The sequence below is a fragment of the Xiphophorus maculatus genome, chromosome 18 (genome assembly GCF_002775205.1).
Source record: "Xiphophorus maculatus strain JP 163 A chromosome 18, X_maculatus-5.0-male, whole genome shotgun sequence".
In the NCBI taxonomy this organism is placed as follows: Eukaryota; Metazoa; Chordata; class Actinopteri; order Cyprinodontiformes; family Poeciliidae; genus Xiphophorus; species Xiphophorus maculatus.
Window position 1 is genome coordinate 30,721,851 of NC_036460.1, and position 19,292 is coordinate 30,741,142.

The following is a 19,292-nucleotide window of genomic DNA, read 5'->3' on the forward strand; positions in this document are numbered from 1 at the left end:
CTTCTAGCTAAATACGCCTCATTTCTGCGTGACTGAAGGACGCTTTCTGTTGTTGGAAGAGTTTCCTCAGTGTGAGCAGCTCTGCTTTCGGCCATGGACCTCACCTGGTTGTGGCTGATGTGTAATCAGTCATCACTGGTTACATGTGGGCATTATACCACATGGTTACTATCTGAATGACTGCATTTGATTTTGTGGATCATTCAGATTGTACCATAGAAAAGACATATCACCTATTTGGGTTTCTCATGTTTAAGTGAGAAAAAACAAAGTATTAGACTGTAGGTTGTAGTCTGCCTGAACAGACAGCAGTCAATGTCTGTTCTGCTCCCACAGATTTCACCCTAGATCTCAACTAATAGTTAAGTGCACTGCATTTAACAGTGCTCACCTTTTCTCACCTTTCTGCATTGATCCTAAGTCTGTTTCTGAGCTGCAAATTGTTGATGGACATAAAAAATGACTACCAGTAATTAATTCTTGAGTAGGATTTTCAGCAGTTACTCTAGTTTAGAGCAGAACACATTCATCAGACTCTGGGTTATTAATTACATATTAAGAAAACACAATCAGAATGAATTGGTAGGTGTTTCCAAAGGTTCAGGCAACACCAGAATCTTCATCATTCAAAACAATACATGCAATACATGTGAATTGGTTAGCTCTCATGTTAGCATCTGGAGCTAGCATGAGACACAATACAACCAGGTAAGTCAGCAGTTCCTGTCACTACCAGATGTAGATGGAAAATCGTTTTCATTCAACCAATGGGTTTGTTTCTCATAGGAAAAACGACACTGTAAAAGTGAGGACCAAACTTACAGAAAATAATTAGTTTTTTATTTACACCTACATGAAAATATGGTGGTATTTGTAGTACCCTTATCAGTGGAAAAATCTCTGTTGGCGTAGAGGCATTCAGGATGTTTTGTATCTTTTTGCACTGATATATTGATGATTTATATTTTGGTGATTAAGCCAGAAAAGCTCCTGTCCACCATTCTTATCCGTTGCTCCCTCCACAGATTCTTAAGTTAGGACCCTTGATTGAGGCCCTCATAAATTTTCTCCAGAAAAACTGCCTTTTTATGTTCCATAATACATTTACAGCTGTCATGATCACCCTGACATAGACATGCTAGATGGTCAAAGCTCAAAAAACAACTTGATGGCAATCAAGCAGCCTGATGTTAAACCTTCCACATGTTGCATGTCTGTAGTCCTTCATGCAGAAGGGAGGGATTGTCACAGTGTCTGTGGGTTTCCCTGCTTAATGCTTTTGCTTTATAAAGTGTATATGGGGCCTTTTCTGTTTAAAGTTTGCATTGGTTACATTTGTTATTGTAGAAAAATGATTTATAACACTGATACTTAAGTGTGAGTGATTGCTGTAAAGTTAACAACACAACGCCAGCGATTGTCGCCTCCTGCTGGCCCCGAAGGAATGAATGCTGCAAGACAATGACTCAATGCAGTCTGCTGGGTTTCCTTAGATAAAAAGTTTTTAAATTGCTTTCAGTAATTGACTGAGCTTACTGTACTGTTTGATAACTAGGAACAATAGGATTGTATGCATGAGTGAATGGAAATTCGATATTTTTTAAACTGCCTCGAGATGACATTTGTTGTGAATTGGCTCTATAGCTTAGTTCTCCCAAAGCAGAGTGGACTTAATGTTGAAGACCAGGAGTAGATATGTTGCACATTTATATCATGTTTTATTCTTTGTGACAATTTGCAATTACCTGTATGTCTAAATGAATCTTCTCAAACAACCACAGGGATTATTGAATTAAAAATTTCTGTATGAAGCCTCTTGACCTTTACTGATTGACCTTTCTCAGTTTATATTATGAGGCTTTTGGACAAAAATATGTGATGATTTCTTTAGTGTTGTTGCTATTGCTTTTATAAAGGTAAAGCCTGAAATTATTCAGCTACCCTGTAGATTTAGATAAAAAAAAGATTTTTCTTTAACCAACAATTCTCTGACGGGAACTGAGACCAGTACTTATAAACAAAAGTATGATCAGTTTAGAAACAAAATTATACATTTGTTTTTCTTTACATTTTATTCAAAAAACTATGTTGAAAATTCTACATGCTTTTCTCAGTAACTCACAGACTAATCTTTTTTGGCATCATGAACCCTCATAAGTACAACAAAGTGATACAAAGAGTTCCTGAACCTCCTAATCCACAGCCTCTCATGTAGCTCCATGCAGCTCTGTCTGTCTGCTTCTAGATGTTCTCTGTCTGTCGTTTGTCCAGATATAATGCTAAAGCCCTCGTCTGCCTCCGCACTAACCCCTACACCTGTTCTTAATCAACTGTAACGACAGAAGACGTTTTCCTGGGTGGGCTCGCTCCCATTGAACCCTAATGTTGTTCTTCCTTTCTGAATGTCAGAAGACCTGTCTATATTTGACTAACATTTCCATGGCTGCCTCTAACTCTCTCCTCTTCTGCCTCTAACTTCTCTTCCTTTCCCTAACTGGTGAGCAGTCAGGGAAACTCAGACACAGACTCTGAAGTGGAGGACCGTGTGGATGGAGTGAAGTCCTGGTTGTCCAAAAATGATGGCACTGTCAAGAACCTGTCAGATGAGGACAGGTCAGTGAAAATGTGTGGGTTATCTCTGCAGAAGATGCTTGTCTTATACGCACATCAGTGGAAGCAACATAAACTGATTCATCGGATTTGCTAGCCATAGGTATTTTTTGATTATATTCACTTTTGTTTGCTTGTAGAATAGAAAAATAATACATTTCTATATTTCACTATTTATATTTATATATGTAAAACTTAATTGAGGCAACGTTTTCCCTGAAATGACATTTCCATTTCCAATCATTGTGATTTAAGTCTTTATTTGAATTATTTAAAATATAACAACTACTTAACTTTTGGTAAAGCATGGTTACACCTGCAATAGGTAACACTCCTAGCATTATTCCTATAATGGAAAAGAGAGACATTTTTCAGCTAGCAGCAGACCCAAGAAGAATCCAAAATCTTATTGAGCGCCAGTGTGGGGGGACGTAACATGAATTTATGTGATTTATATTATGATATTTCACATTTATCTGTTGCAATTATTGGGGGAAAACAACCAGTTATAGCAAAGATCCCATCATATACATGGCTGGGCAGCACAGTGAGCCCTGCTTGACTTCCTGCTGAAGCCTGGAAGTGAAGCAGAAATGAGCCAAACATAAGGTGGGCTTTGCACACTTAGTGCCAAGTTCACTCAGTGTTTGGTTGAAGCTAAACTTGAGAACTTGAAGGTCAAATTTCTCTGTAATCCATTTGATGTGAATATAAAACCATCCAGTCACAGACATAGGTTCCCTCAACTGCTGCCTGATGAAAATGATCAGAACATCCCACAGGAGTTATCTCACTGGTTCTGTCCATTAGAACCAAATTAACTACATTTATTTTAACTCTACAACCAGTCATATTTATCAAGATTTTGAGTTGAAAAATGTTGTCTATGGTCTTTTAAAAAGAAAGATTATAGACAAAGTTTGGCCTCCTCAATTTTTCTTGTCTCCACAGAGAAACATGGTTCTCTAAAGCAGTCGAGCTAAATCATAAAGAAATACTGGGGTCGTCGTTTACGACCTTCACATGTCCTCCTAGTGTCCTATACTGTAAAACTGAAAGGTCTCTGTCTCCTTCATTTCCTCCTTGTTTATTTACCAGCATTTCTTATACACTTTCCTTGAATATATTCTCATATTACTTTTAAATGTAGTCCATTTTCTTCTACATTTGCTTGATTCAACTTTGTATTTCATCTTTGTCACAAGCTTTCCTGTGTTCTCCTTCATTCACCCTTTTCACACTGTGTTGTTCTAGATGTGCTGTAAAAACCGACTTAAAGGAAGGAAAAGAGTATAAAGAGGCTAAGGAGAAACATAAAGAGCAGAGAGAGCGACAGACAATCAGGCCGGTGCCTGTTGTGGCCTCTCTTAGTTATAGAAAAAAACCTGACCTGGATTTCATCATAGACAAAAGTGACTCCCTCCTCCGGTCTACCAAGAAAGCAGAGTCAGGCAACGTCCCAAGCAGATGCAAAACTGAGCTGCTAAACCAGAAATGTCATGTTGACCCTTATCTAGCCTCTTCTAGGAGACTTCCTCTTTCACTGGATGACGTGAGTGACAAACAGTCAGTCATCTCGCAGGCTGGTTCAGAGGCTAATGGTAGCATCAGGAAAGGTACGGACAGCCGTTGGGGTCAGTTTAATCTTTCATTCACTAAGCCAGGATCATCCTCCACCCTTCCTGAGATAAACCTGAGGAATAAGGTACGTACTGGCAGCAGCTTGGGGCTATCAGGCCTATACACACACCATCAAAGCATCTCTGGTACAGACGGGGCCAGCAGCAGCCAGTGCCCTCCCAGTAGGAGATCAAGAAGTCAAAGTCCTGGAAGTGTTGGCCAACTTGATTCCCAGGTATTTCTAGTTGGTAGCAGTTACCTCGGTGACGATGGCATTGACCTAGATGACAGTAGAAGTGTGGCCTTAACTGAGAGGTCCATGTTCAGTCCTCTGTCTTCCATTGGTCGCAGTTTATCAATGCCTCCACCCAGAGACAGGCCCACTTCTGCTGATCTGCCAATTGATACCGTGGACATTCGGCCGGTCAGCCATCAGAACTACCTTGACCCTGACTTGGAGAAAGCCGTCAATGAAGTGCTGAATTATAAACCAATAAAATTCAAGCGCAGGAGCTTGGAAGACTCTGAAGATGATGAAAAATCCAGGAGTAATGAAAATGAGAGCCGAAAGATGGAGAATGGAGAGAGGATGTATCCCACCAGAGGTGCTAGATGTTCTGAATCTGCTGTGGATTGCAGGAGATCGTCCTGCAGTACCAGCAGCCATCACCATGGCAGCAAGAGCAAAAGAAAGAGCAAGAAAAAGAGAAGTCACAGCTCTGAGTCCGACAGTTCTGGAGACAATCTTGTTGAAAGGACCAACTCTAAAAGGTGGCTCAAAAAGTCCCAAAAAATGTCCAAGAAAAAAGAGAAGCGTCCATCATCGTCAGTATCTTCTGAATCAGATTCTGAGTCAAACTTTACATCAACTTCTGATGCATCTGCCATTTCCTACCGGAGTTGCAGTAGTGTGAAAACAGCCGTGGGTAGATCGGTTCCCAGTCCAGATGAGGAGGAGACTCTGCCACCCAACAAGAAGCAGCCGATCAGTAAGAAGAATGAGAAACAAAGGAAGAAGAAGGTGAACCACCTGATGATGAAGTACTTGTACCGGACAGAGAGTGACTGAGGCAGACAGTAGGTTTCTGGCCTGAAGGATGCTGTGAAGCATGGTGTGACCTAACCAATCACAGAATGACTAACATCATCAGCCATTCACTCAGCCTGGATGAGACTGCCGGTTTGTTTCAGTTAACCCTGGGTGGAAAGCTTTGTGCTTTTGTTGAGTAGCTCCATATCTGTCCTAAAGGGAGAGCAGAAGCTGTTTAATATTCCGCCCAGTTTACTGCATGTTGAACATTTTAAATCAGTTTCTTTAAAGCACTTTGTGTTTATTTCTCTCTACCAGTTTTCACTATACATTATCTCTGGTACACAGAGCTGAGGGTTTTCAGTTGGTCACTTCATGTTTAACAGCTGTTTCCAACAAGGTCTATAAAATACTTCCCTTTATTTCAAGTTTCCATATTCCATTTTGTATGCATCTGATGCCAGAAGAATCTCATAAAGCCTTTTATGAGGGAATACTTTCATCTTCCTTGATACCCTGAGATGTTTCTCTCCACCACCGAACCAGGACTAAAGGGGTGCAGACAGCAGGTAGCGATTATATCTTCTGCTGACAAGCTGAAGTAGCAGCAAAAACATCAGATATTCTCTAACCCAGTGGTTCTCAGTGACATGCCGCCACCTGTCAATCAATCCAGTGAGTTTTTCAGCAACTGACCAATCAGCAATCACAGGAACTGAACCTTCCACAAAGTGTTGGGGTTTATCATTACAAATGTGCTGTGGTCAGAGAGATTAGGTGGAAAATAATCTGAAAGAATTCAGCCAATTTAAAATGAACCTGCTGGCTCTGTGGTTTTTCCAACTAGAACTGGAATCTCTCAAATAAACAAAGTTAAAATAGAATCCTCTCTTTCCATCACTGAGCTGGTCCAGCCTCACTGTCCACCAATCTCTGTGGAAACAAAATAAAAATAAATAAACAATATGATGGACAGTGATGTTGGTAGTGGGCTGCACAGTGGAGCAGTTGGTAGAAGGTCCTGGGTTCAAATCCCAGCTTTTGGTCTTCCTGCATGGAGTTTGCATGTTCTCCTTGTTCATGAGTGGGTTCTCTCTGGGTGCTCCGGCTTCTCCCCACAGTCCAAACACACAACTGGCCTTAGGTGTGAGGGCGTGTGCATGGTTGTGTGTTGTGTGTGTGTGTGTGTGTGTGTGTCTGCAGTCCAGAGCGGACCCTGCCTCTCGCCCACTGACTGCTGGAGACCGGCAGCAGGCACAAGAACAGAGTGTGGAGTACAGAGTGGATCACAGTGGGCTTCCTGGAACGAGACAGAACAAAGTCTGAGATAATGATTGGCCAAATAAACTTTGTTAAAAGAACTGGTAGAGGATCACGCTAACTGCACAGTCTGCGCTTCTGTTGGCTTCTGTTTTCATTTCACTTTTGTGAAAACGCAGCTCTCTGGTTGTTTGCGGTCTTTTCCCTGTCGGCGTGTTCGTTAACAGATTATCTCCTCTGTGTGCTGCTGCAGCTCCCCCATCCGAAGACGCTCCCACTACGACAGGTCTGATGAGGAAGAGGAAGAAGTGAAAGAGGGCGGTCCGGGGACAACCAGCTCGTCCCGCTCCAGATACAGATACAGCAGTCATTTGAAAGATGACGAAGATGATGATGATGATGAGGAGGAGGAGGTGTCGTAGTGCACTCAGTCAGATTTAACACTTTGCTTTGCATGCAGAATTGCAGTGTTGGACAATCATGCACAACAGTAATGCAGTGGTCTGCTCCACCAGACACCTGGAGTCAGAGCAGTGGATGCTGGTAGCTGCTTGAACTGCAGACTCTGCCACACACAAGCTCTTCATCCACATTTCACACCTTCAACACCAAAATCCTACAGGTTTCCATGTATTGCCAAAAAGCATTAGCTAGCAGTACATGTGTACACTCTGCAACCGTTTAACAATGAATGCTTAGACCTAAGAAAAGCACCAGCATCCGTTCCTTCTTTCTCTGAACAAGTACCGTTTTAAGAAGCAGACAGTGCAGCAGCTCAGGAAGCTGCTGCACTGTAAATCCATGACGCTCATCATCATGTGCTTATTATAGTCTCATAAAGTCTGCTCTTTATTTTCCTGCAGTATGCTCCCCATGCTGTACTCCTCCCAAAGAGAGAAGACTGCATCACTCGGATGCTACAAGGATCTTTTTTTTTCTCCTGAAAACTTTAACAGTTTGAAGTTAACTTGAATTTCCAAAGTAAATACCAGATTAAAACACAGCGGCTTTGTTGTTGCATTTACTATTTACACACAGTTTTAACTTTGATGTAGTTTCCTTCTTTATGGAATCCAGCTGATATTGCACCATTTTATTTTTTATATTATTGTTTCCCCAGAATTAGTTGACATGCTGAAAATGCCATTTTTAAGAGAATGTTTTAGTTTTCAGGGACCAATTTTTTGTTTTGTTTCCTTTGCTAATAAGCAATAATACAACCCAGGTGTGAAAGCAAAATGTTATTTTTTTCTTTTTTTTTAAACTAAGAATTGATGAAGTTTAGTCTGGATGGGACACCATGAAACACTCATTATCTGCAGCAGCAACAAGGCTCACCATGCCTGGTTTTCCTCTGGTGCTTCTTCACATCAACACCCTCACCTCCACACACAGCCATGGAACAGCTTGTAGTTGCCAGGGCAGCTAGTTAAGCTCTATGGCAACCTGTCACCATGTGGGTGCAGCAGCAGTCTGGCAGTGTGCATGTGCTACCAACCACATAGCATGCTAGTGTTACTCAGACTGTTTAACTTCCTGAATAGTTCAAGTGAAATCCCATTCTAAGACATTTATCATTTGCTCAGTAAAGTGGACTAATTCAGAAATTAGATCAACATAAAAAATCCCAGTAAGACCCTGTTTTATGTTCCAGTGTGTTTGAATGAGCTGAACGGCCCTTTGAGTTACATTCAAAACTAGTAACCAGAAAAGCTTCTTAAAACACTCACAGGCCTGCAACGGCCTCATTCATATGGTGACGTCATTGCTGGAAGCACTGATCTGCACAGAGAACACGTTCCCATCCTGGTAACCACTACTTCATCACATGACCAGTTCCAGGTGGTACTTCCTGATTCTGACATCGTTTTAGCTTCACATTTCTGCTGTGTGTGTGTGAGTGTGTGTGAATGAATTACACATTACCGCACCTGCTTTACTGCTTTCATAGTGATGTATTTGAAACTGCCTATGAACTACTTAATTTATCTTAAAAAAAAAAAAAAAACTTATTGATGTCATCATTCTGCTGACTCAGCAACATGACTGAGTCAGAGTTGTATATTGAAATGGTGTAAATGTGTAATAAGGAAACGGCATGTAAATTGTTGAAAGGACTAATGAGACACTGGAAAATATTTAGAGTACAGAGCTGGAGTGTCCAGGCTGGTGGTGGGAGGCTGAGGCAGAGCGGTCCGGTCACTCTCTCTCTCTCTGACCAGGAGGCAGACCCACTGCTCCCACTAGAGGCATCATGTTTGGATCTTTTATTGGTTCTGGCGTCGACGATCCACACGTCTCCATCGTTCCTAACTAACCCACAGCCTGTGGAACCAAGATCATGCTTAAGCCGTTTGGTGGAGTTGTCTACCGTGTCACATTTAGCTCATTTTAATTTGAGCAACAAGAAAATCTGTTCTGAAATCTGAACATGTTCAGTTACTTGACGTGGTAATGAGTTTCAGTGTGAGAGTCGTTTTGGGTCAAAGGTGACTGCATGTCTGTCTGAGAGCTTTGGGTGGAATTTTACAATGTGGGATTTTTGGAAGCTTTTTTAATATATCTGATATCAACACAAAAGTGAACGTATTTTTACTGACATGCACCTCTTTTGTTTGGCTAACCCCTTATTCACTGTATTTATATACAAAACATGTAGGATTCATTTTAGCTTTGGAAAACTCTTGTTTCTTTTCTTCACTGAAAAACTGACCACTTGTTAATTTTATCTTTGCAATATTGTAAATAAATTCTAGTTATTGACTTGTAGCGCCTTTGACGTTGGCTTTTTCTGACTCAGCGAGTTATTGCTGTCTGCTTACTAAAGAGTTTTCCTCATTGATTATTTTCACACATAAAAATTATGAATGGTAACTCAGACAGACAGGAGAATGTCTTCTGGGAGAAAAGGAAAGTTCCAGCAGCTCATTACTGAGAGGAAGCTCTAAGAACAGCTGGTATGTCTTGCATGTAAAAAGTAAAATAAGAACATTTTCTGTTGACAGATGAAATTACTGAGGATCTACATCAACAGTTACTCTTGGAAGAAGTTTCATTCAGATACAATTTTATTCTCATATATCAAGTCAGACTAAAAATGGTCTGAATGTCAGAAAATTATAAAGTGATTGGAAGAGAAAAACAACTTCACTTGTGAAATTATTTGACTCTAAAAGTGTTTTTGCTTTGTAATAAGATCCTCTTCAGGTGGTCACTAAGGTTTAAACTTTATCTAGATGGTGAAATCACTAAACAAAGTAAACCAGAAATTCATGTTGTGTAAAATGGTAAATGGACTGAACTTATATAGCACTTTTCCAGTCATTTTGACCACTCAAAGCACTTTACACTAGAGTCACATTCACCCAGTTGCACTCACAAACACACACACATACACCGATATGCAGATCGGTAGGCAATTTGGGATTAAGTGCCTTGCCCAGAGGCACATCGACATGTGGCAGGAGGAAGCTGGAATCGAACCTACAACCTTCCGATCGCAAGACGACTACTCTACCATAGAGCCACAGTCGCCCTAAAAGGCTAGTTGTTAAACACATCTTGTCTTTAGGAGCTCTAAAACTGGTGGCATCATATAAACATGTAGATTATAACAATGATCTGAAAGAATAAAAGAGTTGGAGGAAGGATTCATGAATCCAGTCCTGATCCTACAAAGCTGATTTCATCTCTGACTGGAAACGTCTGATTTTGAAAGGTGAAAGGTCAAAGGAAGGCACTTCTCCCAGGCTGAGCTCACACAGGAGCTTACCAATGACTGGGCCGAACTTGAAGCCATGACCTAAAGGAGAGGAATCATAGAAGTAAAAAAATAAGATCCATGTTACAACAAAGACAACACATAGGAGACGGCTGAGCCTCCACAGTATAACTACATGCTCAACGTTCTGGGAGATTCTCTACATGAATCACATAGAGCTTCCCACATTTTATACAATAAACTTTCAGAAAAGGCCTAAATAAATATAAAAAATTAATTCTTGATATATTTTACTTTGAACAGAGAGAGGATTTTTCTGTAATTCAAAGAAAATATATAAGTCTGCTGACTAAAAAAATGCCCCCCAAAATATTTGCAGCATGAACCTGCACAACAGCATGAGGAGCTGCAGTCCTGTGGCCAACACACCAGGATATAAACGTTTAAAAGAAAAGGTTTATCCTGGTTCACAGACCTTAGAAAAAAACTTAGATTTGTGATTTAGGGTTGTAGTAACTATAATGGCATCCTGGCTTTCAATAAAGGACTTCTTAGTTGGCTTTGATGTTTTTGGAAATATACCTGAGAATCCTGCTCCAATGACGATGTTGCTGTAGTTCGGATGGTAATCCAACACAAAGTGGCGATCAGGCGTTAGCTACAAAAACAAAACAAGAAAAATAGAACAAGTCAGATATGAAATATTTTACTGATACATAAAGGCAATCTGAATTATGCACATTTATGATTTTTTCCCTGCAGTTTCAGATTTTCTGCCTCCTTTATTAAACCTCTGCAGCCATTTTTAATCCCTTTTTAAAATGTTTTATTAAAATTCTGCCTCTGGAAGAGCAGACAAAGAACACTCACTAAAACCAAAGGGCCAACTCTCAGAAAGGGACATTTTTTGTTCACAACAAGAAGGTGTGGACGACATGAAGCCGAGAACAAAATGACCTGAATTTCATCCCACTGCTGCAAGAAGGAGAACAGATTTCAGAAGTTCAGCCTGACCTGCAGAGACCTTACGCCTGAGTAGGAAATACTAACAGAGCAAACCCAAAACAACCCAAACACACCCAGAACATGACACTTCAAGGCAGAAATACTTCTGGGGCCACAGAGAGGCCTCTCCTCCACCCTTACTGTATACATGCAGCTCTCCACCACAGCAGGCTCAGGAACCAGGCCGGGTATGCATCTGGAAACGTATCGCTTCAAGATATCGATGTCAGACGTGTCTGTCTGCAGGTCTCTGTAATCCGGGTCAGCCTTGCTGCCCATGTGGTAGCAAATCTGCACACACAGTAGGAAAACACCGGCCAATAATTATTGCACTCCAAACGGCCCTTTGCAATCTGAATATTGCGATGAGGATATTTTGTGCAGCCTCACTTTCAATCGTTGAGGAAATGCTGGATGTGTATTACACACTCACCCACCTTCACCAAGTCTGGATATTCATTCGATGGGAGGCCATAGATGTGTTCTTTGCTCTCCAAACTCCCAGTGACCACAAAGCATGGAAAACGCTGCTTCACACCGTAAGTCCCGGGAATCTTCTCTTTCCAGTAGCACACATTGATCTTAACAGTCTGTTGTGCAAAGACACAACAACATAGCTCAGTCTGACATGCATGGTTAGGATACGGGGTTGCTAACCATTTTGCAGGACGATAAATTGTCCCACAACATATTGCAATAAACGATAATATTGTTGTTTTTAGACCATTTTCAAGTAATGTGATAGTAATAATGGCATAATAAAGCAAGAACACATTCTCAAGGATCAATAAACTTTAAATTCGAATAAACATTTAAACACTGGAACTGGAGGACATTTGAAATATCCAAAACAGAGAAAGAAAACAACAGAAACAACAAATAAAATTAATTTTGAAGTCTGTAAAAGAAACAAGGGATAGCTGAGACCAAAGCACCAGACTGAAGACCAGGTTTGGTAGAAAGAGATAGAAAAGAGAAACACAGTGAATCAAGAAAATGAAAATGAATGAGTTTCTTGTCCTTTATTATGCGATTAATTGATTTGTGGTTTATTGTGACAGGTGTATTCATTTGTTCATAGTTGGGATCATTGTGAAGTCAATCAACTACAACAGTCAGATGGGTTTCCTTAGGTAGCAGAGTTTGTCCTAAACTTCTGTAAACTGCAGAACGGATAAATTTACAACCATTTCTTATGGAAATTCTCATGTTTGAGGCTTTTCTGGGTTCTTTACTGGAGAACTGAACTGGGCCTGGTCTCTATTGTTCTCAGGTTCAGTTGACAGTGACTCTAGTTAGGTACCAATCATTATTGAAAAGGTCCATTCCAGCCCTGCATGCTAACTTTATGATATTGATTTTTGAATTTTTTAATATATTGCATTTAGGACTGCACAGTGGCGCAGTTGGTAGCACTGTTGCCTTGCAGCAAGAAGGTCCTGGGTTCGATTCCCGGCCAGGGTCTTTCTGCATGGAGTTTGCATGTTCTCCCTGTGCATGCGTTGGGTTCTCTCCGGGTACTCCGGCTTCCTCCCACAGTCCAAAAACATGACTGTCAGGTTAATTGGTCTCTCTAAATTCGCCCTAGGTGTGTGTGTGTGTGTGTGTGTGTGCGCGTGCGCATGGTTGTTTGTCCTGTATGTCTATGTGTTGCCCTGCGACAGACTGGCGACCTGTCCAGGGTGACCCCGCCTCTCGCCTGGATCGTAGCTGGAGATAGACACCAGCAACCCTCCCAACCCCATTAGGGACAAAGGGTGAACAGAAAATGGATGGATGGATAGATGGCATTTTGTTTAACAAAGCTAATATAATCAAGTTGATCCTGTGACATGCGTCATACACTACATGCTGACATTTCAACACTATTACACATGACATCATGTGTGAATACCTCCAGTGGTAACTGGATTCCAGTGTGAGCCAGGAACTTATTGGTCCAGGGTCCAGCAGTGATCACCACATTTCTCGCTTGATAAGCTCCTCCAGAGGTCGTCACCTTGACAACCGGACCAGGCTTGATTTCCGTAACCTTCTCATTATCTCGTATGACCCCACCCAACTTCTGAAACTGATGCTGGAGAAACAAAACTAAACATGTTACAGGAACGTTTCAAATTAAAGAAACAAATAAAAACTGTTTATATCAGGACATTATTTCTAAACATCATGTCATTTAGTGGTTCTTGTGCAGACAGGATTGTTTTTTTTAATAAGCAAAGTAAACATTTAAATCAGGTGAATACAAACAGCTTTAATATCATATCTGGATATCTTACAGAATAAAGATGGCAAATAACATATATATATACTATACTTTTAAACAAAGTTAAATGAATATAAGTTCCTGCGTTGCAGTGAATCTGAGCCGTACCTGAACCGCCTTCAGGGCCCGGTCTGCAAACAGAACGCCGGCGGTTTCATCCAGCAGGGCGCCGTGGCCCTCAGACAGCACCACGTTGGGGATGTGCTGGTGGAAGTTATCACGGTTCAGAATCACAGTGGGAACCTTGTTCTTCAACAAGGTGTTCTTGACCAGTGGGTATTCCCCACTGGTTTCTGGTCCCATGACTAACAGTCCAGTTTGTCTGTGAGGAGAGATGAAGGCGTCAGGGTGGACGGACTGCTGGGCTCACCCAGTTTAAACACTATTTTTTCTTCTACTAATAGAAAACAAGGTAATGTAAAAATGAAAGGTCACTACTAATATTATAAGCATCACATCCAAAAGTACATACTGTGTATTAATACTGGTGCAGCATACAGATATATCTGGAAAAAGATGCAATTTTGTGGAAAAAGTGAAACATTGTTTGTCATTTTGCATGTTCTTCCTGTGCAAACCTGGGTTCTTCACCCCCAAAACACGACTGTTTGGTTAATTAGTTTCTCTAATTTGTCCTTTTGTGTGTGTGTGTTTGTTTCTAATACCTTGTAGGGACCATTTTCCTGACATATACTACGTTATGGGGACACACTGCTTCTTATGGGGACCGAAGCCTGGTCCCCACAAGGGGAAATGCTATTTTTGGGTCAGGGGTCAGACTTAGGACTAAAGTGTGAATTGAGTTTTGGTTAGGGTTAGGATAAGGGTGAGGGTAAGGTTTAGGCTGTAGAAATAAATGGAAGTTAAAGCAAAGTCCCCGCAAAGATAGCTGTGCAAACATGAGTGTGTGTGTGTGTGTGTGTGTGCGTGCGTGCGTGCGTGCGTGTGTGCGTGCGGATTGTTGCTTGTCCATAGTTGACCACCAGCTCCATGCTAAGGTAACTGGTATGTACGTAGTGGTACTTTTTGACTGACAAAAGATATTGAACTTTTTCCACAATATTATATTGTTTTAAATGTAATATCTACAGTTTCTTGAATGTCAGCCTGGCCAAGCCTTCATGTTGTGTTTAAACAGTTTTCCACTCTCATCACTCTGATGGCTGACCTGTACAGCGTCACTCCGGCCTCCTTCTCCAGCTGGGCCCACAGCTGGTAGCTCTCCCCCATCATCTGCGTGTAAATGTCCTGCTCATAGGCTTTACGTATGATGCGAGTCTGGCCATGGGAGCTTCCTCGGGTGTGAGGCAGAATGAACTGGAGGAAAACGGTTCAGATTAAGGAAACAGAAAACCTTCTGCTGAAGTGAAGTAAGCACGTCCTACTGTATAGAAAAACTGCAGGTGTGATCTACTCAAGTATAGAAAATGATTTGCTTAGTATATAAAAAATAAAAATTTAAGATTATGAATCTCTTTGAGGCTTGTCTATTTAACCCTCTGAGGTCTGGGTTCTAAATGGCTGTTTCTAACCAATTTAGAATTTACCCTTATATTTTCACCTTAAAAACTGTTTACCTTGCCTTGTTTGGTGTCATTATTTTCAGCACAACCTCAGCTTTATGATTTTACAGTGTTTGTTTAATTTTGACAAAATGTATTATCACAGTGGACTAAAAAAATAAAATAAAGTAAAATCACACTAAAAACAAAATCCGAGTACAATATATATTGATATTTTTAATAATTCAATTTAGGTTTATTTATACAGCCCCAACACACACTGTTAAAAAAAAACACGTCTCTAATTCATGGTAAAATACCGACAGCCGTGGTTGCTGGTATTTATACAGCAAAATACTGAATCCAGAATTTTACCGTATGAATATGGTAAAATTCTGGCAACTACAGCTGCAGGTATGTTACCGTAAATTAGAGACAATCCTTGTTTTTGTTTTTTTTCACTGCACAACAAATATCATCTCAAGGCACTTTACAAAAAGAATACAAATCCATCCAATTCACACAGGCAGATTCCAGATTCATGTATTCCTATCTGATCCCAAGTTAAAGAATGACAGTTTTCCCTTTAACAGCAAGAAAACCTGAGCAGACTCTGACTCACAGCCATCCACAAAAACTCACCAGGTCAGACTGAGCAGTGTTGAATATGTTACATAAGAAGAAGAAGAGAGATGATGACACTATAGTTCTGAGCAAATGATTTTGCTATGAAAATAGTAAATGTCCTGTACTTGTATAGCGCTTCATCAAGTCCACAGAATCCTACAATCAGACACTTGAATGGCTGTGGCTACAAGCTACAAGCTACTGCATTGTAGCCTCAGCTGCTCTGGGGCAATCGGACAGAGGCAACACTGCCATGCAATCATTTACATTGTTTATTGTCAGTTCAGCTTGTTCAGGCTGAGTATTAGTCAAAATAAATACAAATTAAATGCTGTTGAATATTACATCATTCTTCTTTTAGATATTTATTATTAAAATAGACTATGAAGAGATTTATTTTTACCCCGTTTTGTCAAAGTTACAACGCAATCTCTGTTGTAAGAGTAGTAGACGATTAAGAAGCCCAGTTTGATCCGGCCTTTACTCGCTCCACTGTCTGCTTCTCAGCAGACCAAAGTGCACCTGTTACACTTATGCAACACCAGACAGGACGCCTCATTTATGGGTCACTTGTTTACAGTCTTGGCTGCAGGTCTGGATAAAATCATGCAGAAAGACTAAAGAACGTGAATCAGAACAGCCTGATCTACACAGATTTACAAAGGACACTGTATGTGCTGTTCGTCATGCTTCCAATTCAGACACGCTGTCGTTGTTCTTGAAGGAAAGTTAAAACTTTGTTCTGCAATCGGTAGGTTGCCGGTTCGATCCTCGCTCCGTCCAACTCTGTTGTTGTGTCCTTGATCAAGACGCTTCACCCACCTTACCTGCTGGTGACGGTCAGAGGGCCCAGTGGAGCTGCAGCATGACAACCTTGCTTCTGTCCAATTAATCAATTGGAGCCAATTTTAATATAATAAACCACTAATTGTTTAAGCTCCACCCTTCACTTTTGTGTTCCTTTTCCTTGAATGACGGCTCTCAGATTTTTCAAAGTCTATCTTGAAGCAATATTGTTTTTGAACTTCAATCAGCCTTTAGATGTTACATCTTGTAAATGGAAGCTTCCTTCTCTCCTGGTCATAATATCCCTTTAATACCCAACCACTCCTGGTTTGGGTTTGATCAAGTTCCTCTTCTCTCTTCCTCTCTTCTCCTCTCATCCCTCACTCCTCCTCTTTTCATACTTGAACCTCCTCTACTCCTTGTCAAATCTACCTGAATTTACTTTTCTTCTACTGCAAATTCTTCATCGTTTTGTTCTAACAGTAACCGAGTTTATTCATTTTATTTTACGTTCCAACAGCTGTTTGAAAACTTAAGTAATCATTTTGATGCTATTTGTTTCTGAATATTGTGCTTCTTTAGCTTATCTGCTAGCTCCTCTCCAGATGGAGCAGAGAGGAGCTAGCAGTAACTCTAGCTAGCAGAAACTTTGAAGTAACTCAGACATTCTGAATGCTTAACAGTCTTCAGAATTCTCACATTTTAAAAGTGAGCATCTACATCTTTCTATTGATTTATGGAAATGATTTTTTTCCTTTAGCTTTTACTAAGCAATTTAGTTTAAACAATGTCAGGTGAATAACAGGCTACAAAATGCTGGTAAACAGCTGCAGAAGTAAATGTGATTCTAGTATAAAAGTTACAGCAGCTAACTCAAGACCCAAGACTTTTGGGTTTAGAATTCAGTTTCTGAACAATTATTTTTTTGTCAGAGCTGCAAAGTTAGTGCAAATGTGTCGACAGTGCTGCAGGCTGTAGGTTTGTGTGTGTGTGTGTGTGTGTGTGTGTGTGTGTGTGTGTGTGTGTGTGTGTGTGTGTGTGTGTGTGTGTGTGTGTGTGTGTGTGTGTGTGTGTGTGTGTGTGTGTGTGTGTAACAGCTCACCTGCTCCAGCAGCAGAGTCTTCTTGTTGTGTTTAGCCAGCTGGTAGGCCGTGAAGGAGCCCTGGACTCCTGCCCCGATCACCACACAGTCATAGTCCTGCTCAGTGGACATGCTGCCGGCTCTTCATGGACACACTGTAGTCATATTCAACTCTCAGTCTTTTATAGCTCAGCCCTTTATTTCTCCGCCCACGATCAGTGGAGGCGGACCCAAGATCCTGGAGAACCCAGTAGGGTTAGGGTTATGTCTGCTGTCTGGAGTTCTTGATCTGCTCATCTGAGATCCCTTGTTGCTCCGCTGCAGTCGCCAGCTGCAGCTGGAGGTCATTGCGGTTTACGGCTTCTGGCCTGCTGATCCTCTGCATGACCGTCTGCACGCTGAGTTTAAAGCTGCAGCGCAAATGGACGCTCTGCTGTCTGGTCTTGTTGTCGGTTGGTGACAACTCAACTGCTTCTCCACCGCATCAGTTTCTGCCAAAGCAGCTGGTTGGTTGGACAGAGCATGATCCTCTGACCTGCTGTGAAGGAGAGCAGAACAGTTGGTTCCAACATTTGTAGTGTGCTTTTATTTTCATTGATTTATTTTACTTTTTGTGTTTGTTTTTCTTGCATTATTTAATTTTGAATGTGTTTTCCTTTTTTTTATTGATTACTAATTTGCTTTGTTGCTGCATTGCATGCTTTTTTTTTGTACCAGACATAATTGTCTTCCTCACGTTCCCCTTTTTTCCTCAGGAACCAAATATCATGCCTGAAGCCATGGTTTTAAATAGGACCATGTTTTAAAGAATTGTTAGAATATAATATTGTGTATTGTCTCTCTCCTGCCCTCACCACGTTAGCCTTAGCTGGGGTCCTTCTGCCTCTCATATGACCACTGCTCACTGCAGCTGCTTCATTTGTAGTCCCTCCTTTATAATGAAAGGCTCTCTGTGACCAACTCATCAGCTACCTGACAGGAACATGCCAGTAACTGCTGCTTGTCTTTTTCTTCTCATCCCAAAAGCTGGTTAGTAACTGACATTTTCAGGGAAACATCAGATACTAAATATTTGTTTGTTTTCATTCTTTCAGCCTTTCAGTATTTCAGTTTGCTTGATCATTTTCTTTTTGGTGCTGCTGAAAAAACTTGAAAAAAAAAACTCTCCTGCTGCAAATTCAGACCAAGCTGAAAACCTTTGCAAGAGGAGACAGAAAAGCATTAAATGTAGAAGCAAACAGCTACACACCAACATCTCTCTAGAGAATTTGAATGCATATGAAATGGCTGATTCATTGTTTTCTGGCCGTTTGCCAGGTTCTAGGACAGAGAGTTATGGAGGGTATGCTCCAGTTCCATCTGGCTTTTTCCTGCACCTTCATCATCCAACTTCACAGCTGATCAAAGGGCAGTTGTTAGACTCATATCACACCAGACAGCCAGCTTCAGTCATTGGTCACTTGTTTGCAGTAGATCTTGTAGATCTGAAAAATAACCTTAGAGAAATGCAGTCATTGGATACTGGAATATTTCTGCCCTGTATACATCTTTTAATACCTTTCATGTTTATTATACAAACAAGTTGCTAATAAATCTTTTCACCAAAAGCAATACTCAATATAACCCCGTGTTGCATAAAATGCAAGTGTTTATATCTAGCCACTGGAAAGCCAATTTCTTAGAAAGCTTGCAGCCATGCTAGTGAGTTCTGCTCTGAACAGAGAGGAATACAAAGGCAGCATGCAGCCTAATGTGTAACTCATCTTGTACTTGAAATTATTGCA

The 19,292-nt window shown here is 40.9% G+C and overlaps 2 protein-coding genes across 9 annotated transcripts in view; one reads left to right on the forward strand and one right to left on the reverse strand.

Annotated features, from left to right (window-relative positions):
- The window catches only part of myo18a (myosin XVIIIA), a 72,252-nt gene extending 62,963 nt beyond the window's left edge, over window positions 1–9,289 (forward strand). For 4 of the 7 annotated variants that reach the window (XM_023351367.1, XM_023351372.1, XM_023351373.1 and 1 more), the window contains 3 exons: window positions 2,506–2,613; window positions 3,865–5,307; window positions 6,774–6,862. In XM_023351367.1, the coding sequence (XP_023207135.1) occupies window positions 2,506–2,613; window positions 3,865–5,299 (1,543 nt within the window). In that variant the 3' untranslated portion in view covers window positions 5,300–5,307; window positions 6,774–6,862. Of the gene's footprint in view, window positions 1–2,505; window positions 2,614–3,864; window positions 5,308–6,773 lie in introns of all 7 variants that reach the window. The other 3 variants (XM_023351370.1, XM_023351371.1, XM_023351369.1) reach the window with 2 other exon arrangements.
- A 281-nt stretch (window positions 9,290–9,570) lies between these two features.
- On the reverse strand, window positions 9,571–17,678 carry pipox (pipecolic acid and sarcosine oxidase). 2 transcript variants are annotated; one of them, XM_005807471.3, is made up of 8 exons: window positions 17,530–17,678; window positions 14,681–14,829; window positions 13,621–13,834; window positions 13,141–13,323; window positions 11,684–11,836; window positions 11,388–11,537; window positions 10,824–10,899; window positions 9,571–10,322 (listed from the first exon to the last, which is right to left on the reverse strand). In XM_005807471.3, the coding sequence occupies exons 1-8, from the start codon at window positions 17,638–17,640 to the stop codon at window positions 10,192–10,194; spliced, it is 1,167 nt and encodes a 388-aa protein (XP_005807528.1). In that variant the 5' UTR covers window positions 17,641–17,678; the 3' UTR covers window positions 9,571–10,191. The 2 variants fall into 2 exon arrangements, with proteins under 2 accessions (XP_005807528.1, XP_023207143.1); XM_023351375.1 differs by lacking the exon at window positions 17,530–17,678 and adding an exon at window positions 16,045–16,144.
- Window positions 17,679–19,292: the final 1,614 nt, after the last annotated feature.

Coding starts and splice junctions, on each gene's coding strand:
- pipox (XM_005807471.3), bottom strand. CDS start 17,640: ATGTCCACTGAGCAGGACTATGACTGTGTGGTGATCGGGGCAGGAGTC. Junction 14,830..17,529: donor AGACTCTGCTGCTGGAGCAG/GTGAGCTGTTAC, acceptor GTTTTCCTCCAG/TTCATTCTGCCTCACACCCG. Junction 11,538..11,683: donor AATATCCAGACTTGGTGAAG/GTGGGTGAGTGT, acceptor CTGTGTGTGCAG/ATTTGCTACCACATGGGCAG.